This window comes from Thalassophryne amazonica, chromosome 7, assembly GCF_902500255.1.
Source record: "Thalassophryne amazonica chromosome 7, fThaAma1.1, whole genome shotgun sequence".
Taxonomy (NCBI): domain Eukaryota; kingdom Metazoa; phylum Chordata; class Actinopteri; order Batrachoidiformes; family Batrachoididae; genus Thalassophryne; species Thalassophryne amazonica.
In genome coordinates, this window is record NC_047109.1 from 5,109,563 (window position 1) to 5,129,280 (window position 19,718).

At 40.6% G+C, this 19,718-nt stretch overlaps 1 protein-coding gene across 1 annotated transcript in view; it reads left to right on the plus strand.

Moving 5' to 3' along the window:
• Positions 1-19,718, plus strand: part of LOC117513192 (T-cell activation inhibitor, mitochondrial-like) — a 102,608-nt gene that overhangs the window by 18,138 nt on the left and 64,752 nt on the right. The window contains exon 4 of the mRNA XM_034173489.1: positions 15,543-15,729. Within this exon, the coding sequence (XP_034029380.1) occupies positions 15,543-15,729 (187 nt within the window). The remainder of the gene's footprint in view (positions 1-15,542; positions 15,730-19,718) is intronic.

The following is a 19,718-nucleotide window of genomic DNA, read 5'->3' on the forward strand; positions in this document are numbered from 1 at the left end:
AATGCAACGGAGTTGTGAAAACTGTGACCAAAGTACAGCAAAACGAAACATTGTGAAGTGCAAAGCAACTGATTGACTGTTGAAAACTGTGACCAAAGTACACCAAACGAAACATTGTGAAGTGCAACGCAACAGAGTTGTGAAAACTGTGACCAAAGTACAGCAAAACGAAACATTGTGAAGTGCAAAGCAACTGAGTGACTGTTGAAAACTGTGACCAAAGTACAGCAAAAAGAAACATTGTGAAGTACAACGCAACGGAGTTGTGAAAACTGTGACCAAAGTACAGCAAAACGAAACATTGTGAAGTGCAACGCAATGGAGTTGTGAAAACTGTGACCAAAGTACAGCAATAGGAAACACTGTGAAGTGCAAAGCAACAGATTGACTGTTGAAAACTGACCAAAGTACAGCAAAACGAAACATTGTGAAGTGCAAAGCAACTGAGTGACTGTTGAAAACTGTGACCAAAGTACACCAAACGAAACATTGTGAAGTGCAAAGCAACTGAGTGACTGTTGAAAACTGTGACCAAAGTACAGCAAAAAGAAACATTGTGAAGTACAACGCAACAGAGTTGTGAAAACTGTGACCAAAGTACAGCAAAACGAAACATTGTGAAGTGCAACGCAACGGAGTTGTGAAAACTGTGACCACAGTACAGCAAAACGTAACATTGTGAAGTGCAAAGCAACTGAGTGACTGTTGAAAACTGTGACCAAAGTACAGCAAAAGGAAACACTGTGAAGTGCAACGCAACAGAGTGACTGTTGAAAACTGTGACCAAAGTACAATAAAACGAAACACTGTGTAGTGCAAAGCAACAGACTGACTGTTGAAAACAGTGACCAAAGTACAGCAAAACGAAACATTGTGTAGTGCAAAGCAACTGAGTGACTGTTGAAAACTGACCAAAGTACAGCAAAACGAAACATTGTGATGTGCAAAGCAACTGAGTTACTTCTGAAAATTGTGACCACAGTACAGCAAAACGAAACACTGTGAAGTGCAAAGCAACAGAGTGACTGTTGAAAACTGTGACCAAAGTACACCAAACGAAACATTGTGAAGTGCAAAGCAACTGAGTGACTGTTGAAAACTGTGACCAAAGTACAGCAAAACGAAACATTGTGAAGTGCAAAGCAACTGAGTGACTGTTGAAAACTGTGACCAAAGTACAGCAAAACGAAACATTGTGAAGTGCAACGCAACAGAGTTGTGAAAACTGTGACCAAAGTACAGCAAAACGAAACATTGTGAAGTGCAAAGCAACTGAGTGACTGTTGAAAACTGTGACCAAAGTACAGCAAAAAGAAACATTGTGAAGTACAACGCAACGGAGTTGTGAAAACTGTGACCAAAGTACAGCAAAACGAAACATTGTGAAGTGCAACGCAATGGAGTTGTGAAAACTGTGACCAAAGTACAGCAAAACGAAACATTGTGAAGTGCAAAGCAACTGAGTGACTGTTGAAAACTGACCAAAGTACAGCAAAACGAAACATTGTGAAGTGCAAAGCAACTGAGTGACTGTTGAAAACTGTGACCAAAGTACACCAAACGAAACATTGTGAAGTGCAAAGCAACTGAGTGACTGTTGAAAACTGTGACCAAAGTACAGCAAAAAGAAACATTGTGAAGTACAACGCAACGGAGTTGTGAAAACTGTGACCAAAGTACAGCAAAAGGAAACACTGTGAAGTGCAACGCAACAGAGTGACTGTTGAAAACTGTGACCAAAGTACAATAAAACGAAACACTGTGTAGTGCAAAGCAACAGATTGACTGTTGAAAACTGTGACCAAAGTACAGCAAAACGAAACACTGTGTAGTGGAAAGCAACAGAGTGACTGTTGAAAACTGTGACCAAAGTACAGCAAAATGAAACATTGTGAAGTGCAACGCAACGGAGTTGTGAAAACTGTGACCAAAGTACAGCAAAACGAAACATTGTGAAGTGCAAAGCAACAGATTGACTGTTGAAAACTGTGACCAAAGTACAGTAAAATGAAACATTGTGTAGTGCAAAGCAACAGAGTGACTGTTGAAAACTGTGACCAAAGTACAGCAAAACAAAACATTGTGAAGGGCAACGCAACGGAGTTGTGAAAACTGTGACCAAAGTACAGCAAAATGAAACATTGTGAAGTGCAAAGCAACTGAGTGACTGTTGAAAACTGTGACCAAAGTACAGCAAAAAGAAACATTGTGAAGTACAACGCAACGGAGTTGTGAAAACTGTGACCAAAGTACAGCAAAACGAAACATTGTGAAGTGCAACGCAACGGAGTTGTGAAAACTGTGACCAAAGTACAGCAAAACGAAACATTGTGAAGTGCAAAGCAACTGAGTGACTGTTGAAAACTGACCAAAGTACAGCAAAACGAAACACTATGAAGTGCAAAGCAACAGAGTGACTGTTGAAAACTGTGACCAAAGTACACCAAACGAAACATTGTGAAGTGCAAAGCAACTGAGTGACTGTTGAAAACTGTGACCAAAGTACAGCAAAACGAAACATTGTGAAGTACAACGAAACGGAGTTGTGAAAACTGTGACCAAAGTACAGCAAAACGAAACACTGTGTAGTGGAAAGCAACAGAGTGACTGTTGAAAACTGTGACCAAAGTACAGCAAAATGAAACATTGTGAAGTGCAAAGCAACTGAGTGACTGTTGAAAACTGTGACCAAAGTACAGCAAAACGAAACATTGTGAAGTGCAACGCAACAGAGTTGTGAAAACTGTGACCAAAGTACAGCAAAACGAAACATTGTGAAGTGCAAAGCAACTGAGTGACTGTTGAAAACTGTGACCAAAGTACAGCAAAAAGAAACATTGTGAAGTACAACGCAACGGAGTTGTGAAAACTGTGACCAAAGTACAGCAAAACGAAACATTGTGAAGTGCAACGCAAAGGAGTTGTGAAAACTGTGACCAAAGTACAGCAAAACGAAACATTGTGAAGTGCAAAGCAACTGAGTGACTGTTGAAAACTGACCAAAGTACAGCAAAACGAAACATTGTGAAGTGCAAAGCAACTGAGTGACTGTTGAAAACTGTGACCAAAGTACACCAAACGAAACATTGTGAAGTGCAAAGCAACTGAGTGACTGTTGAAAACTGTGACCAAAGTACAGCAAAAAGAAACATTGTGAAGTACAACGCAACGGAGTTGTGAAAACTGTGACCAAAGTACAGCAAAACGAAACATTGTGAAGTGCAACGCAACGGAGTTGTGAAAACTGTGACCAAAGTACAGCAAAACGAAACATTGTGAAGTGCAAAGCAACTGAGTGACTGTTGAAAACTGACCAAAGTACAGCAAAACGAAACATTGTGAAGTGCAAAGCAACTGAGTTACTTCTGAAAATTGTGACCACAGTACAGCAAAACGAAACACTGTGAAGTGCAAAGCAACTGAGTGACTGTTGAAAACTGTGACCAAAGTACACCAAACGAAACATTGTGAAGTGCAAAGCAACGGAGTTGTGAAAACTGTGACCAAAGTACAGCAAAACGAAACACTGTGAAGTGCAACGCAACGGAGTTGTGAAAACTGTGACCACAGTACAGCAAAACAAAACTGTGAAGTGCAAAGCAACTGAGTGACTGTTGAAAACTGTGACCAAAGTACAGCAAAATGAAACATTGTGAAGTGCAAAGCAACTGACTGTTGAAAACTGTGACCAAAGTACAGCAAAACGAAACATTGTGAAGTGCAAAGCAACTGAGTGACTGTTGAAAACTGTGACCAAAGTACAGCAAAACGAAACACTGTGAAGTGCAAAGCAACTGAGTGACTGTTGAAAACTGTGACCAAAGTACAGCAAAAGGAAACACTGTGAAGTGCACCGCAACAGAGTGACTGTTGAAAACTGTGACCAAAGTACAGCAAAACGAAACATTGTGAAGTGCAAAGCAAATGAGTGACTGTTGAAAACTGTGACCAAAGTACACCAAACGAAACATTGTGAAGTGCAAAGCAACTGAGTTACTTCTGAAAATTGTGACCACAGTACAGCAAAACGAAACACTGTGAAGTGCAAAGCAACAGAGTGACTGTTGAAAACTGTGCGCAAAGTACAGCAAAACGAAACATTGTGAAGTGCAAAGCAACAGATTGACTGTTGAAAACTGTGACCAAAGTACACCAAACGAAACATTGTGAAGTGCAAAGCAACTGACTGTTGAAAACTGTGACCAAAGTACAGCAAAACGAAACATTGTGAAGTGCAAAGCAACTGAGTGACTGTTGAAAACTGACCAAAGTACAGCAAAACGAAACATTGTGAAGTGCAAAGCAACTGAGTTACTTCTGAAAATTGTGACCACAGTACAGCAAAACGAAACACTGTGAAGTGCAAAGCAACAGAGTGACTGTTGAAAACTGTGACCAAAGTACACCAAACGAAACATTGTGAAGTGCAAAGCAACTGAGTGACTGTTGAAAACTGTGACCAAAGTACAGCAAAACGAAACATTGTGAAGTGCAAAGCAACTGAGTGACTGTTGAAAACTGTGACCAAAGTACAGCAAAACGAAACATTGTGAAGTGCAAAGCAACGGAGTTGTGAAAACTGTGACCAAAGTACAGCAAAACGAAACACTGTGAAGTGCAAAGCAACAGAGTGACTGTTGAAAACTGTGACCAAAGTACAGCAAAACGAAACACTGTGAAGTGCAAAGCAACAGAGTGACTGTTGAAAACTGTGACCAAAGTACAGCAAAACGAAACATTGTGTAGTGGAAAGCAACAGAGTGACTGTTGAAAACTGTGACCAAAGTACAGCAAAACGAAACATTGTGAAGTGCAACGCAACGGAGTTGTGAAAACTGTGACCAAAGTACAGCAAAACGAAACACTGTGTAGTGGAAAGCAACAGAGTGACTGTTGAAAACTGTGACCAAAGTACAGCAAAATGAAACATTGTGAAGTGCAACGCAACGGAGTTGTGAAAACTGTGACCAAAGTACAGCAAAACGAAACATTGTGAAGTGCAACGCAACGGAGTTGTGAAAACTGTGACCACAGTACAGCAAAACGTAACATTGTGAAGTGCAAAGCAACAGAGTTGTGAAAACTGTGACCAAAGTACAGCAAAAGGAAACACTGTGAAGTGCAAAGCAACAGAGTGACTGTTGAAAACTGTGACCAAAGTACAGGAAAACGAAACATTGTGAAGTGCAAAGCAACTGAGTGACTGTTGAAAACTGTGACCAAAGTACAGCAAAACGAAATATTGTGAAGTACAACGCAACGGAGTTGTGAAAACTGTGACCAAAGTACAGCAAAACGAAACACTGTGTAGTGGAAAGCAACAGAGTGACTGTTGAAAACTGTGACCAAAGTACAGCAAAACGAAACACTGTGTAGTGGAAAGCAACAGAGTGACTGTTGAAAACTGTGCCCAAAGTACAGCAAAACGAAACATTGTGAAGTGCAAAGCAACAGATTGACTGTTGAAAACTGTGACCAAAGTACACCAAACGAAACATTGTGAAGTGCAACGCAACGGAGTTGTGAAAACTGTGACCAAAGTACAGCAAAACGAAACATTGTGAAGTGCAAAGCAACTGAGTGACTGTTGAAAACTGACCAAAGTACAGCAAAACGAAACATTGTGAAGTGCAAAGCAACTGAGTTACTTCTGAAAATTGTGACCACAGTACAGCAAAACGAAACACTGTGAAGTGCAAAGCAACAGAGTGACTGTTGAAAACTGTGACCAAAGTACACCAAACGAAACATTGTGAAGTGCAAAGCAACTGAGTGACTGTTGAAAACTGTGACCAAAGTACAGCAAAACGAAACATTGTGAAGTGCAAAGCAACTGAGTGACTGTTGAAAACTGTGACCAAAGTACAGCAAAACGAAACATTGTGAAGTGCAAAGCAACGGAGTTGTGAAAACTGTGACCAAAGTACAGCAAAACGAAACACTGTGAAGTGCAAAGCAACAGAGTGACTGTTGAAAACTGTGACCAAAGTACAGCAAAACGAAACACTGTGAAGTGCAAAGCAACAGAGTGACTGTTGAAAACTGTGACCAAAGTACAGCAAAACGAAACATTGTGTAGTGGAAAGCAACAGAGTGACTGTTGAAAACTGTGACCAAAGTACAGCAAAACGAAACATTGTGAAGTGCAACGCAACGGAGTTGTGAAAACTGTGACCAAAGTACAGCAAAACGAAACATTGTGAAGTGCAAAGCAACAGATTGACTGTTGAAAACTGTGACCAAAGTACACCAAACGAAACATTGTGAAGTGCAACGCAACGGAGTTGTGAAAACTGTGACCAAACTACAGCAAAAGGAAACACTGTGAAGTGCAAAGCAACAGAGTGACTGTTGAAAACTGTGACCAAAGTACAGGAAAACGAAACATTGTGAAGTGCAAAGCAACTGAGTGACTGTTGAAAACTGTGACCAAAGTACAGCAAAACGAAACATTGTGAAGTACAATGCAACGGAGTTGTGAAAACTGTGACCAAAGTACAGCAAAACGAAACACTGTGTAGTGGAAAGCAACAGAGTGACTGTTGAAAACTGTGACCAAAGTACAGCAAAATGAAACATTGTGAAGTGCAACGCAACGGAGTTGTGAAAACTGTGACCAAAGTACAGCAAAACGAAACATTGTGAAGTGCAAAGCAACAGAGTGACTGTTGAAAACTGTGACCAAAGTACAGCACAAGGAAACACTATGAAGTGCAAAGCAACAGATTGACTGTTGAAAACTGTGACCAAAGTACACCAAACGAAACATTGTGAAGTGCAACGCAATGGAGTTGTGAAAACTGTAACCAAAGTACAGCAAAACGAAACATTGTGAAGTGCAAAGCAACTGACTGACTGTTGAAAACTGTGACCAAAGTACAGCAAAACGAAACATTGTGAAGTGCAAAGCAACTGAATGACTGTTGAAAACTGTGACCAAAGTACAGCAAAATGAAACATTGTGAAGTGTAAAGCAACTGACTGACTGTTGAAAACTGTGACCAAAGTACAGCAAAACGAAACATTGTGAAGTGCAAAGCAACTGAATGACTGTTGAAAACTGTGACCAAAGTACAGCAAAACGAAACATTGTGAAGGGCAACGCAACGGAGTTGTGAAAACTGTGACCAAAGTACAGCCAAACGAAACATTGTGAAGTGCAACGCAACGGAGTTGTGAAAACTGTGACCAAAGTACAGCCAAACGAAACATTGTGAAGTGCAAAGCAACTGAGTGACTGTTGAAAACTGAACAAAGTACAGCAAAACGAAACATTGTGAAGTGCAAAGCAACTGAGTGACTGTTGAAAACTGTGACCAAAGTACAGCAAAAAGAAACATTGTGAAGTACAACGCAACGGAGTTGTGAAAACTGTGACCAAAGTACAGCAAAACGAAACACTGTGAAGTGCAAAGCAACAGAGTGACTGTTGAAAACTGTGACCAAAGTACAGCAAAAGGAAACACTGTGAAGTGCAAAGCAACAGATTGACTGTTGAAAACTGTGACCAAAGTACAGCAAAACGAAACATTGTGAAGTGCAAAGCAACTGAGTGACTGTTGAAAACTGTGACCAAAGTACAGCAAAAGGAAACACTGTGAAGTGCAACGCAACAGAGTGACTGTTGAAAACTGTGACCAAAGTACAGCAAAACGAAACACTGTGTAGTGCAAAGCAACAGAGTGACTGTTGAAAACTGTGACCAAAGTACAGCACAAGGAAACACTATGAAGTGCAAAGCAACAGATTGACTGTTGAAAACTGTGACCAAAGTACACCAAACGAAACATTGTGAAGTGCAACGCAACGGAGTTGTGAAAACTGTGACCAAAGTACAGCAAAACGAAACATTGTGAAGTGCAAAGCAACTGAGTGACTGTTGAAAACTGTGACCAAAGTACAGCAAAACGAAACATTGTGAAGTGCAAAGCAACTGAGTGACTGTTGAAAACTGTGACCAAAGTACAGCAAAACGAAACATTGTGAAGGGCAACGCAACGGAGTTGTGAAAACTGTGACCAAAGTACAGCAAAACGAAACATTGTGAAGTGCAACGCAACGGAGTTGTGAAAACTGTGACCAAAGTACAGCAAAACGAAACATTGTGAAGTGCAAAGCAACTGAGTGACTGTTGAAAACTGAACAAAGTACAGCAAAAAGAAACATTGTGAAGTACAACGCAACGGAGTTGTGAAAACTGTGACCAAAGTACAGCAAAACGAAACACTGTGAAGTGCAAAGCAACAGAGTGACTGTTGAAAACTGTGACCAAAGTACAGCAAAAGGAAACATTGTGAAGTGCAAAGCAACTGAGTGACTGTTGAAAACTGTGACCAAAGTACACCAAACGAAACATTGTGAAGTGCAACGCAACGGAGTTGTGAAAACTGTGACCAAAGTACATCAAAAGGAAACACTGTGAAGTGCAAAGCAACAGAGTGACTGTTGAAAATTGTGACCAAAGTACAGCAAAACGAAACATTGTGAAGTGCAACGCAACGGAGTTGTGAAAACTGAACAAAGTACAGCAAAACAAAACACTGTGTAGTGGAAAGCAACAGAGTGACTGTTGAAAACTGTGACCAAAGTACAGCAAAACAAATCATTGTGAAGTGCAAAGCAACTGAGTTACTGTTGAAAACTGTGACCAAATACAGCAAAACGAAACAATGTGAAGTGCAAAGCAACTGAGTTACTTCTGAAAACTGTGACCAAAGTACAGCAAAACGAAACATTGTGAAGTGCAAAGCAACAGAGTTACTTCTGAAAACTGTGACCAAATTACAGCAAAACGAAACATTGTGAAGTGCAAAGCAACAGAGTTACTGTTGAAAACTGTGACCAAAGTACAGCAAAACGAAACACTGAAGTGCAAAGCAACTGAGTTACTTCTGAAAATTGTGACCAATGTACAGCCAAACGAAACATTGTGAAGTGCAAAGCAACTGAGTTACTGTTGAAAACTGTGACCAAAGTACAGCAAAACGAAACATTGTGAAGTGCAAAGCAACTGAGTGACTGTTGAAAACTGTGACCAAAGTACAGCAAAACGAAACATTGTGAAGTGCAACGCAACGGAGTTGTGAAAACTGTGACCAAAGTACAGCAAAACGAAACATTGTGAAGTGCAAAGCAACTGAGTGACTGTTGAAAACTGTGACCAAAGTACAGCAAAACGAAACATTGTGAAGTGCAAAGCAACTGAGTGACTGTTGAAAACTGTGACCAAAGTACAGCAAAACGAAACATTGTGAAGTGCAAAGCAACGAGTGACTGTTGAAAACTGTGACCAAAGTACAGCAAAACGAAACATTGTGAAGTGCAAAGCAACTGAGTGACTGTTGAAAACTGTGACCAAAGTACAGCAAAACGAAACATTGTGAAGTGCAAAGCAACTGAGTGACTGTTGAAAACTGTGACCAAAGTACTGCAAAAGGATACGTGTGAAATGCAATGTCACAGTTTTCAGATGGCGCTCACCACTCTGTTGCAAAGTGACTTATGAAAACTGTGACCAATGTACTGCAAAAGGAAACAGACTGAAAGGCCAAGCAACATATTGACATCTGAAAACTGGGACCAAAGTCAAAAGGAAACAGTGTGAAGTGCAAAGCATCTGAGTGACTTGTGAATACTGTGGCAAAGTACTGCAAAATGAAACGGTGTGAAGTGCAAAGCAACATGCTGACTTCTGTAAACTGTGACCAAACTACTGCAAAAGGAAACGGTTTGAAGTGCAAAGCAAGTGATTAACTTCTGTAAACTGTGACCAAAGAACTGCAAAAGGGAAAGGTTTGAAGTGCAAAGCAAATGAGTGACTTCTAAAAACTGTGACCAAAGTACTGCAAAACAGAAAGGTTTGAAGCGCAAAGTAACTGAGTGACTTCTAAAAACTGTGACAAAAACTGCAAAAGGAAACATTGTGAAGTGCAATGCAACAGAGTGGCTTCTGAAAACTGTGACCAAAGTACTGCAAAACGAAAAGGTTTGAAGTGCAAAGTAACTGAGGGACTTCTGAAAACTGTGACCAAAGTACTGCAAAAGGAAACGGAGCAAAGTGCAAAGCAACTGACTTCTGAAAACTTTGACCAAAGTACAGCAAAAGGAAACAGTGCGAAGTGCAAAGTAAGGGCCCTGTCCCACTGGTGTTTAGGAGGATTTGCGGATGGAATGCGCACAAAAGTGGCCCACATCCGTCAAACAACCGCAATAACCGTGTAACATTCCTGTTTGAGTCGGCCGCCATCCAAACACGTCCGTGATCATCCGCAGAGGCACGCATGTCCGCAGCCAGGATTTTTGAGCGGCTCAAAAATCCTGCTGCGGATGAGATCCGCATCACTGCCTTAACACATACTGAAGACATATGCAGGACATACACAACCAACGCGCCGCATATCCCCTGGCATCCGTTGATATCCGCAACTGACGGGTTGACACGGCTTGGCGGCGGACCGGGACAGCATGCAAAACAGATATGACACGTGCCCAGCACGACCACATCACGGTCGCAAATGGTATGTCGCGCATGCAGACAGAGTGGGCACGGATGGAGCGAGTGCATCACAGCCGCTGTGCCCCTCATGGGGGCGCCTCCATGGTCAACTTCGCTTCTGTTCCCTGTTATATCCGCTTTTGTTCCTCATGTATTCGCTGATCCACCCCGGGACATTTGTCATTTCTGCCCACCTTTGTTGCGGACGCTCAGCTTTTGTCTCCTCATTTCATGCGCAAATCCTCCTAAACGCCAGTGGGACAGGGCCCAAAGGAAACAGTGTGAAGTGCAAAGCAACTGAGTGACTTCTAAAAACTGGGACCAAAGTACTGCAAAAGGAAACGATGTGAAGTGTAAAGCAACTCATTTTAATAAATGTATTAGTTTAAGAAACTTAATGCACAATAAATATCAGAAAGAAAGTGATGTGACAGTGAAAAACAGATTATCAGGACAAGTTCTCTTCCTATTTCTAAACTTTTAGGCTTTTGCAAACTAAATGATATCAAATTAACCAAACAGCCATTTTCTCAGCTCAAGACAGCCACTGTGGACACAGGACCCAAAATAATACCTTCTGAAAGTCTCGTCTCATCTTCAACAGCTTTTCCGGGTTCGGGTTGCATGGCAACAGCTCCAGGAGGGGACCCCAGACTTCCCTTCCCTTCTGAAAGTCCAGAACACAAAATAGAATTGATGAATTAACCAACGGCAAGTTAATTTACAAGATTAGAGTCAGTTTTTCAAATATTTATACTTCTAAGAAATTTGATGCGCAATGATTGTCAAGAAAGAAACTGATGAAAAAACAGTTTTAGGATGAAGAAACTCGGCTTTGGAAACAGCACAATTACAGTAGGGTCCTCGTGGGACTTTTTCCTACTCGGGCCCCAATAAACAGCACAATTACAACAGGGTCCTCGTAGGACTCTTTCCTACTCTGGCCCTAATAATAATAATAAATAATAATAATAAACAGCACAATTACAATAGGGTCCTCATAGGACTTTTTCCTACTCTGGCCCTAATAATAATAATAATAATAATAATAATAATAATAATAAACAGCGCAATTACAATAGGGTCCACGTAGGACTTTTTCCTACTCGGGCCCTAATAATAATAATAAATAATAATAATAATAATAATAAACAGCGGAATTACAATAGGGTCTTCACAGGACTTTTTCCTACTTGGGCCCTAATAATAATAATAATAATAATAATAAACAGCACAATTACAGTAGGGTCCTCGTAGTTCTTTTTCCGACTTGGGCCCTAACAATAATAATAAACAGCGCAATGACAATAGGGTCCTTGTAGGACTTTTTCCTACTCGGGCCCTAATAATAATAATAATAATAATAATAATAATAATAAACAGCGCAATTACAATAGGGTCCACGTAGGACTTTTTCCTACTCAGGCCCTAATAATAATAATAAATAATAATAATAATAAACAGCGGAATTACAATAGGGTCCTCACAGGACTTTTTCCTACTTGGGCCCTAATAATAATAATAATAATAATAATAAACAGCACAATTACAGTAGGGTCCTCGTAGTTCTTTTTCCTACTCGGGCCCTAATAATAATAATAATAATAATAATAATAATAATAATAATAAACAAGATTAGAGTCAGTTTTTCAAATATTTATACTTCTAAGAAATTTGATGCGCAATGATTGTCAAGAAAGAAACTGATGAAAAAACAGTTTTAGGATGAAGAAACTCGGCTTTGGAAACAGCATAATTACAGTAGGTTCCTCGTGGGACTTTTTCCTACTCGGGCCCCAATAAACAACGCAATCACAATAGGATCCTCGTAGGACTTTTTCCTACTTGGGCCCTAATAATAACAATAAATAATAATAAACAGCGCAATTACAATAGGGTCCTTGTAGGACTTTTTCCTACTCAGGCCCTAATTACCACCATCAGGTCAGTTTCACAATTAAGAGTTGGAGAAACTTAATGAACAATGAATATCAGAAAGAAACTGATGTGACAGTGAAAAAAAAACAATATCAGGGCAAGACTCCTTCTCATTTCTAAACTTTTATGCTTTTTAAACTGAATAACATCACATTAACAAAGTCGTTTTCTCAGCTCATAACTGCTGCTTTGATCACATGAGCCGAAATACTTTTAGAAAGTACAGAATGCAAAATAGAATTGATGAAATAACCAAAACCAAGTTAAACTGGGAGTGCAAGCAGTCATATACGGGCCCTTGTGTCTGTACCACCGCCTCCCTGGGCCAGCGTGTCTCCTTGTGACCAGGTGTGCATAGTATGCATGGAGTTATGACAAGTTGATGGTTCATCCATGAAGGGGCCTTCAAAGGACAAACAGAGAGGCCAGGTGTGTTCAGAGTCCAACCCTCATCACTCATGTGAAGTTTCAAGTCAATTAGGCAAAGCATAAAGGAGTTACCATGACTTGATGTTCCATGGGTAAGGGTCAAAATGGTGGCGTCATAGCAGCCACACTCTTTGACATAGAGAAAAGCTTTTGATAAATTTTGATCAGTATAGTCTCTGGATGATCTGAAAGAAATATGAAGTGCATTGGACAAAATCCCTCGGAAAAGTTCATTCAAATACGTGTGAAAATCATGGCAAAATGACAGGAAAATTCAAAATGGCCAACTTCCTGTTTGGAGGAGACCAACGGTGCAAGAGACTTTTTTGTACGTCTATGCAAGTCAAACATGTATACAATTTTGATCTCCCAACTCCAAAAAAAAAAACCCCTATGGGGAGAGGATTTTGAAAGTTGCAAGGGGGGTACTATTGAGGCATTTTGCGATTTCATCATGAACTGGCGCGACATAAATGAATAAATTTGATTTAATTTGATTTGAAAAGATGAGGGACCAGCACCTGGAACTAAAGGACATGGGGTTGATAATGTTAATATTACATTCTGATAATACTTTTTTTTTTTTTTTGGAAAAAAGTTTAACCTATCTGTGTGTGTGTGTGTGTGTGTGTGTGTCTGTGTGTGTGTTTCTGTAGGCAGGTGTGTGTGCAACTGAACTGTGGTCAAATTATATCCCACAGAAGATAGGCAGGCTAATGCACTTTTTTCTGTCATTGTAATAAAACAGACTCCAAATCTGCACAAATAGAATGAAAGGGATAGTGCTAAATACACGCAGTTATTTTTAGCATTTGCATAATTAATTTGCCATAAATGCGGCAAGTCAGGGGAGACTGGGTAAAGCCATCTGATTTTCTTGCAGCAGAAGCAAGCTGCCCTGCTCCTGTCCTGTGTGCCATCACAGCAGCAGCCGCGCGCTTGTCCGTGTCCCCCTCCCTCGCTTTCTCCCTCCCGCTGTGTGTCCCGTGGCTGCTTGTTGACATTCATTCAGATTATGTTTTAGTTATTTTGCCACTAAAACTGGTGTGGGTTTATCATGTCTTTCCCTTTTAAACTGTGAAGTTTGTATGTCCTCAGTGCTCATATTAACAAGTCTCCTGTGTGCGCGTTCAGATTGTTTTCGAGCTCACCTCTCTTCTCAAAGAATTTGGTTAGCAGCTGTTTTTCCTCATTTAGTTTTCTTTCCCTGTCCTCTTTTTCTCTTCTTTATTGAAATCCAGACTTTGATTTTTTTTTTTTTTTTTTTTTGAGGAAAGACGTCTTATTTCAGCCTAAAACACCTCATGTTTTCAGGTCCCGTTTGGGATGTGTGTGTATGACAGCATGCCACCTGTGCGCCTGGGCTAAACCATTGTACAACTGTGCAGGGGTGGGAAGGGCCCTCAGAGATCTTTTAATATTATTGCTAGAGCAGAATTATGTTTTGCAACATTTATGCATTCATTCGAATTATATGCTTTTACAAGATGAATTGTATGGACATTAATAACATCCAACACAAAAATGTATTTAATGCCAGTTTTTTGTGGGGGGCACCCATGCTCTGGGCCCTGGGTACATAGTACCCTTTACACCCCCCCACCCGGTCCGACACCCCTGCGTAACTGTATTGGTGGACCTTGCACTTTGCACAGGGGAGATGACTTCCTGTTGCTAGGAGAACAGAGCAGACCTTCTGTGTTGTTAGATGCTTGCGATCTCTGCAGTGCTCAATGAGCTTTTCATGAATGTCACTCACCATCCATTCTTTCCACTTGAATATGAGCAACAGTTCAGGATCAGGACAGGTCCGGACAAACATGGCAGCCAAGTCAAATGATAGGTCGTCAAAAGTCTTATTCTGTCTCTTCAAACAGTACTCTATCACTTCACTTTAACCACTTCACGTGCCCTCCCCACAAGCTTAGACAGCACTTCCTCAGCTTGTTCTTTTTTAAATAGGACAACATCAAAACCTCCCACTCTTGAATTGAAAGGTACCCTTTAAAACTCACAGGCTCCTCATAAAATAAATGCACACTCAAAATAACTGTCTCAAAGCGCCCCTCCCTCACAGAAAGAGAGAGAGCGAGAAGAAAAAAAGAAAAATAAAACTCCGGCAAAAACTACAGCGCATTCACACATCAAACACTTGCCCCCACCACATGCAGGCCATCCAGTTTTCTTGCGGCTGCACCACTGGTTTACCCGGACCCGGCGCCACGAGGTGGCGTTTGGGGGCGACGCCCCCTCACGTCAACAACCTCACCCCCTCAGATGTTAGAGTTATCAAAAAAAATATAAAAGAAAAAGAAATAATGGAAAATATAGCAAAATATTAGTTATTCAATAATATCACGTATTTAACAAATAAATCAAATTAATTAACTAAAGTAATTAATTTTAAAACAAACGGATATGGCGTGTGTCTGTGATCAAGCGATTTGATAGGCTGAGGGTTGCGCTTGTCAGTGCGGCAGAGGGCGGTGCGTTTTCAATGCGTCGTGACGTCAGACGCGTCGCTTCGGAAGCGGCAAGGGGTTTAGAAAAAAAAAAAGTGGGGGGGACAGAGATTGCGGCCACGTCACACTCTGGCTGTTTCCACAACCTGAAAAAACTTCAGCGATCGCCATCTTGAATTTGCATCACCTGAACAACAAAAAAAACCTTTAAAAAACAGCACTAGAACGATTCTCCCATCACCCTGCTGGGAGAAGCTTTTTTTCAGCTACTTTTTGGAGTGACGCCGACCGAGGGAGGACTGACGACTTGGTGGGATATCGATCGAACCGCGACAGCGGGCGTACCCGCACGGAGAGGACGGCGTTCAGGCATCATCACTGTGCAGAGCGATCCAGGCCACCAGGGTAATGGAGCACACCCACTCAGTCCGACATCTCCCACTTTGTGGATATATGCGAAGTCCCAGTTTGCCCAACGGAGTTTAGGGCCCTGTCCCACTGGCGTTTAGGCGGATTTACGGATGGAATGTGCACAAAAGTGGCCCACATCCGCCAAACAACCTCAATAACCGTGTAACATTCCTGTATGAGTCGGCCGCCATCCAAACACGTTCGTGATCATCCGCAGATGCACGCATGTCCGCAGCCAGGAATTTTGAGCCACATCACTGCCTGAACCCATACTGAAGACATACGCAGGACATACACAACCAACGCGCCGCATATCCCCTGGCATCTGCTGATATCCGCAACCGGCGTGTTGGCGCGTCTTGGAGGCGGACTGGGACAGCGTGCAAAACAGATATGACGCTTGCCCAGCACGGCCACATCACGGTCGCAAATGGTATGTCTCGCATGCAGACAGAGGGGCACGGATGAAGCGAATGCATCACGGCCGCTGTGCCCCTCATGGGGGCGCCTCCGTGGTTGCCTTCGCTTCTGTTCCCTATCCGCTTTTCCTCCTCATGTATTCGCTGATCCACCCCGGGACATTTGTCATTGCCGCCCACCTTTGTTGCGGTCGCTCAGCTTTTGTCTCCTCATTTCATGCGCAAATCCTCCTAAACGCCTGTGGGACAGGGCCCTTAGTTCTGCAGCTTTACTGAGGTGAGAATAATGTAAAAATAAAATGTGCCGTTTACTGAACTGTGAGTTTAATGATCGGCTAACATTAGCTTAGCCTTTTAGCACAGTTGATCTGAGTGAACACTTTAATTTCTAAATGGTTCAGTCTTTTTTATTTTTACCAAATAAAGCTACAGCTTTTTTCAGACACCACAAAAGCTCAACTTTAAATAACTTATATTTTCGGGCGTTTTTTTCCCATCGTTTTTTGCCGCCCCCATATATATATATATATATATATATATATATATATATATATATATATATATATATTAGTGTTTCTTTATATTTAAAGAAATATTTTTATTTGTCCCAATCGGGAACATTTGCTGTGCAGACAACCAAACTTCCATTGATGAGCTTAACACCACGAAGTCCAGTCAAAAGAAAACATCTGCTTTTCAGCAATACCATTCAGAGTTCAAAGCTGCAGAAGAGACCTTCATCTGGTCCTGAGAATCCAGCAGAACATCAACTGCTTCTAAATAAAAGGCTCTTTAAACAGCAACTATTTTATTATTTTTAAAAAAAGCTGTTTCATTTTATATTTTAACAATAAATGAACGGATCATTAAAAATGCCCACGAATCAAAGTCAAAAGACATTTGCACAAGTAGAAGCTTTCCACTTATTGTGCTCAAATTCATATTTTAGAAATGACTGTCCTGATAACAACATTAAAGGCAATTACATATTTTGACAAAATTACAAGTTTAAATGACTATATATATAAAACATCATGAGGTTCACTGCAGTCTTTGTTAAATTATTTCCTTTTGCATTTATAATAAACATTTGTATTTATTTAGTATTTGTTTTTGTGGTTGAAATAAGATATAAATAATCTACCAGACTTCAAAAAATATACAAGTTTCCATGTTATTTTATTTGTCTAAAAAAATAAATGTCTGAGGTTCCTTATGTTAAACAAGAAATTATCTAATCTGAAATAACAGGTGGTTTTAATTTACAGATGAAAGGCTTCTAAAGAACCATTTATTGATTTATTTACCTATTTTAATTACAAGTGTTCTAAACTTTTTTTTAACAGTAATCAGAAATTTTGAGGTAACAAACAACAACAAAAAAACATTTCCAATGATTTTTCTTCAGAAAACTGCTCTATAAATGAGCAGTCCTGTCACACGTTAATGTTTTGTACAGATCAAGGCGCGAGTCGGGTGAAGCGTGCCGAAGCGCCACGTTTCGGCACGCTTGGTGATACATACGCCAATGGCACGTGTCACCTAGGGGTGTCTGGGGCCATACTATTGTGGAAGTACTGAAATTACACTTTTTCATAAATTGCTTCTCTCCTGTGTGGGTGGTACAATTGAATTTCCAAAAAATAAATTTTATTACATATTGCATGCATAGGTGGTAATGGGTTGATAAAGTTTGGGGCTGTTTTTGGCCATTAACTACTATAGTAATAAGTTTGTGTGTGGTTTGATGTGTGAATGCGCTGTAGTTTTTGCCGGAGTGTTTTGACAGTTATTTTGTGTGTGCATTTATTTTATGAGGAACCTGTGAGTTTTAAAGGGTACCTTTCAGTTCAAGAGTGGGAGGTTTTGATGTTGTCCTATTTAAAAAAAGAAGGGCATCCTGGTCACTGAACAAGCTGAGGAAGTGCTGTCTAAGCTTGTGGGGAGGGCACGTGAAGTGGTTAAAGTGGGCATACGGAGTAAGCCAGCTTTAACTCTGACTGATGGACCTGAGCCCATTTTTGAGATACCAAAACATTTTAGTGAGACACTGTCTTCTTGCTTGCCTTTAGCTGACTTTTGTGCCACTGTACCCCATTCTGACAAACACCCTTATGATTATTGGCTGAGACTTAACAAAGCTCTTGAAGTGATAGAGTACTGTTTGAAGAGACAGACTAAGACTTTTGACAACCTATCACGTGACTTGGCTGCCATGTTTCTCCGGACCCAGGGCCCAGAGCATGGGTGCCCCCACAAAAAACTGGCATTAAATACATTTTTGTGTTGGATGTTATTAATGTCCATACAATTCATGTTGTAAAAGAATATAATTCGAATGAATGCATAAATGTTGCAAAACTTAATTCTGCTCTAGCAATAATATTAAAAGATCTCTGAGGGCCCTTCCCACCCCTGCACAGTTGTACAGTGGTTTAGCCCAGGCACACAGGTGGCACGCTGTCATACACACACATCCAAAACGGGACAAAAAACAGCTGCTAACCAAATTCTTTGAGAAGAGTGGTGAGCTCGAAAACAATCTTAACGCGCACACAGGAAACTTGTTAATATGAGCACTGAGGACATACAAACTTCACAGTTTAAAAGGGAAAGACATGATAAACCCACACCGGTTTTAATGGCAAAATAACTAAAACATAATCTGAATGAATGTCAACAAGCAGCCACGGGACACACAGCGGGAGGGAGAAAGCGAGGGAGGGGGACAAGGACGAGCGCACGGCTGCTGCTACGATGGCACACACGACAGGAGCAGGGCAGCTTGCTTCTGCTGCAAGAAAATCAGATGGATTTACCTAGTCTCCCCTGACTTGCTGCATTCATGGCAAATTAATTACGCAAATGCTAAAAATAACTGCATGTATTTAGTGCTGTCCCTTTCATTCTATATATGCAGATTTGGAGTCTGTTTTATTACAATGACAGAAAAAACGTGCATTAGCCTGCCCATCTTCTGTGGGATATAATATGACCACAGTTCAGTTGCACACACACCTGCCTACAGAAACACACACACACACACACACACACACACACACACACACACACACACACACACACACACACACACACAGAGATAGATTAAACTTTTTTCCCCCAAAAAAGAAAGTATTATCAGAATGTAATATTAACATTATCAACCCCATGGCCTTTAGTTCCAGGTACTGGTCCCTCATCTTGTCAAATCAAATTAAATCCAATTTATTAATTTATATAGCACCAGTTCATGATGAAATCGCCTCAAGGTGCTTCACAGCATAATAAAAACAGAGAAAATTGTATTAAAAATTTAAAAAATACAATAAAAACACAAAACCATAAAATAACACAAACAACAATGAGGATGCTATTGAAATTGAGCTTACGGAGCCACTTTACAAGCAAATTATTTCACTAAAATGTAGTTGATTTTTAGTTACCGTTACATTTTTTTTCCTGTTTTGTGTACTTGCGTTTTTGTTGAGCTACTATTAGGATTACCTAATAAATGGTGTGTTTTTGTAGTCGCAGGAACTGAGGGACAGATAGACGCAGGAACTG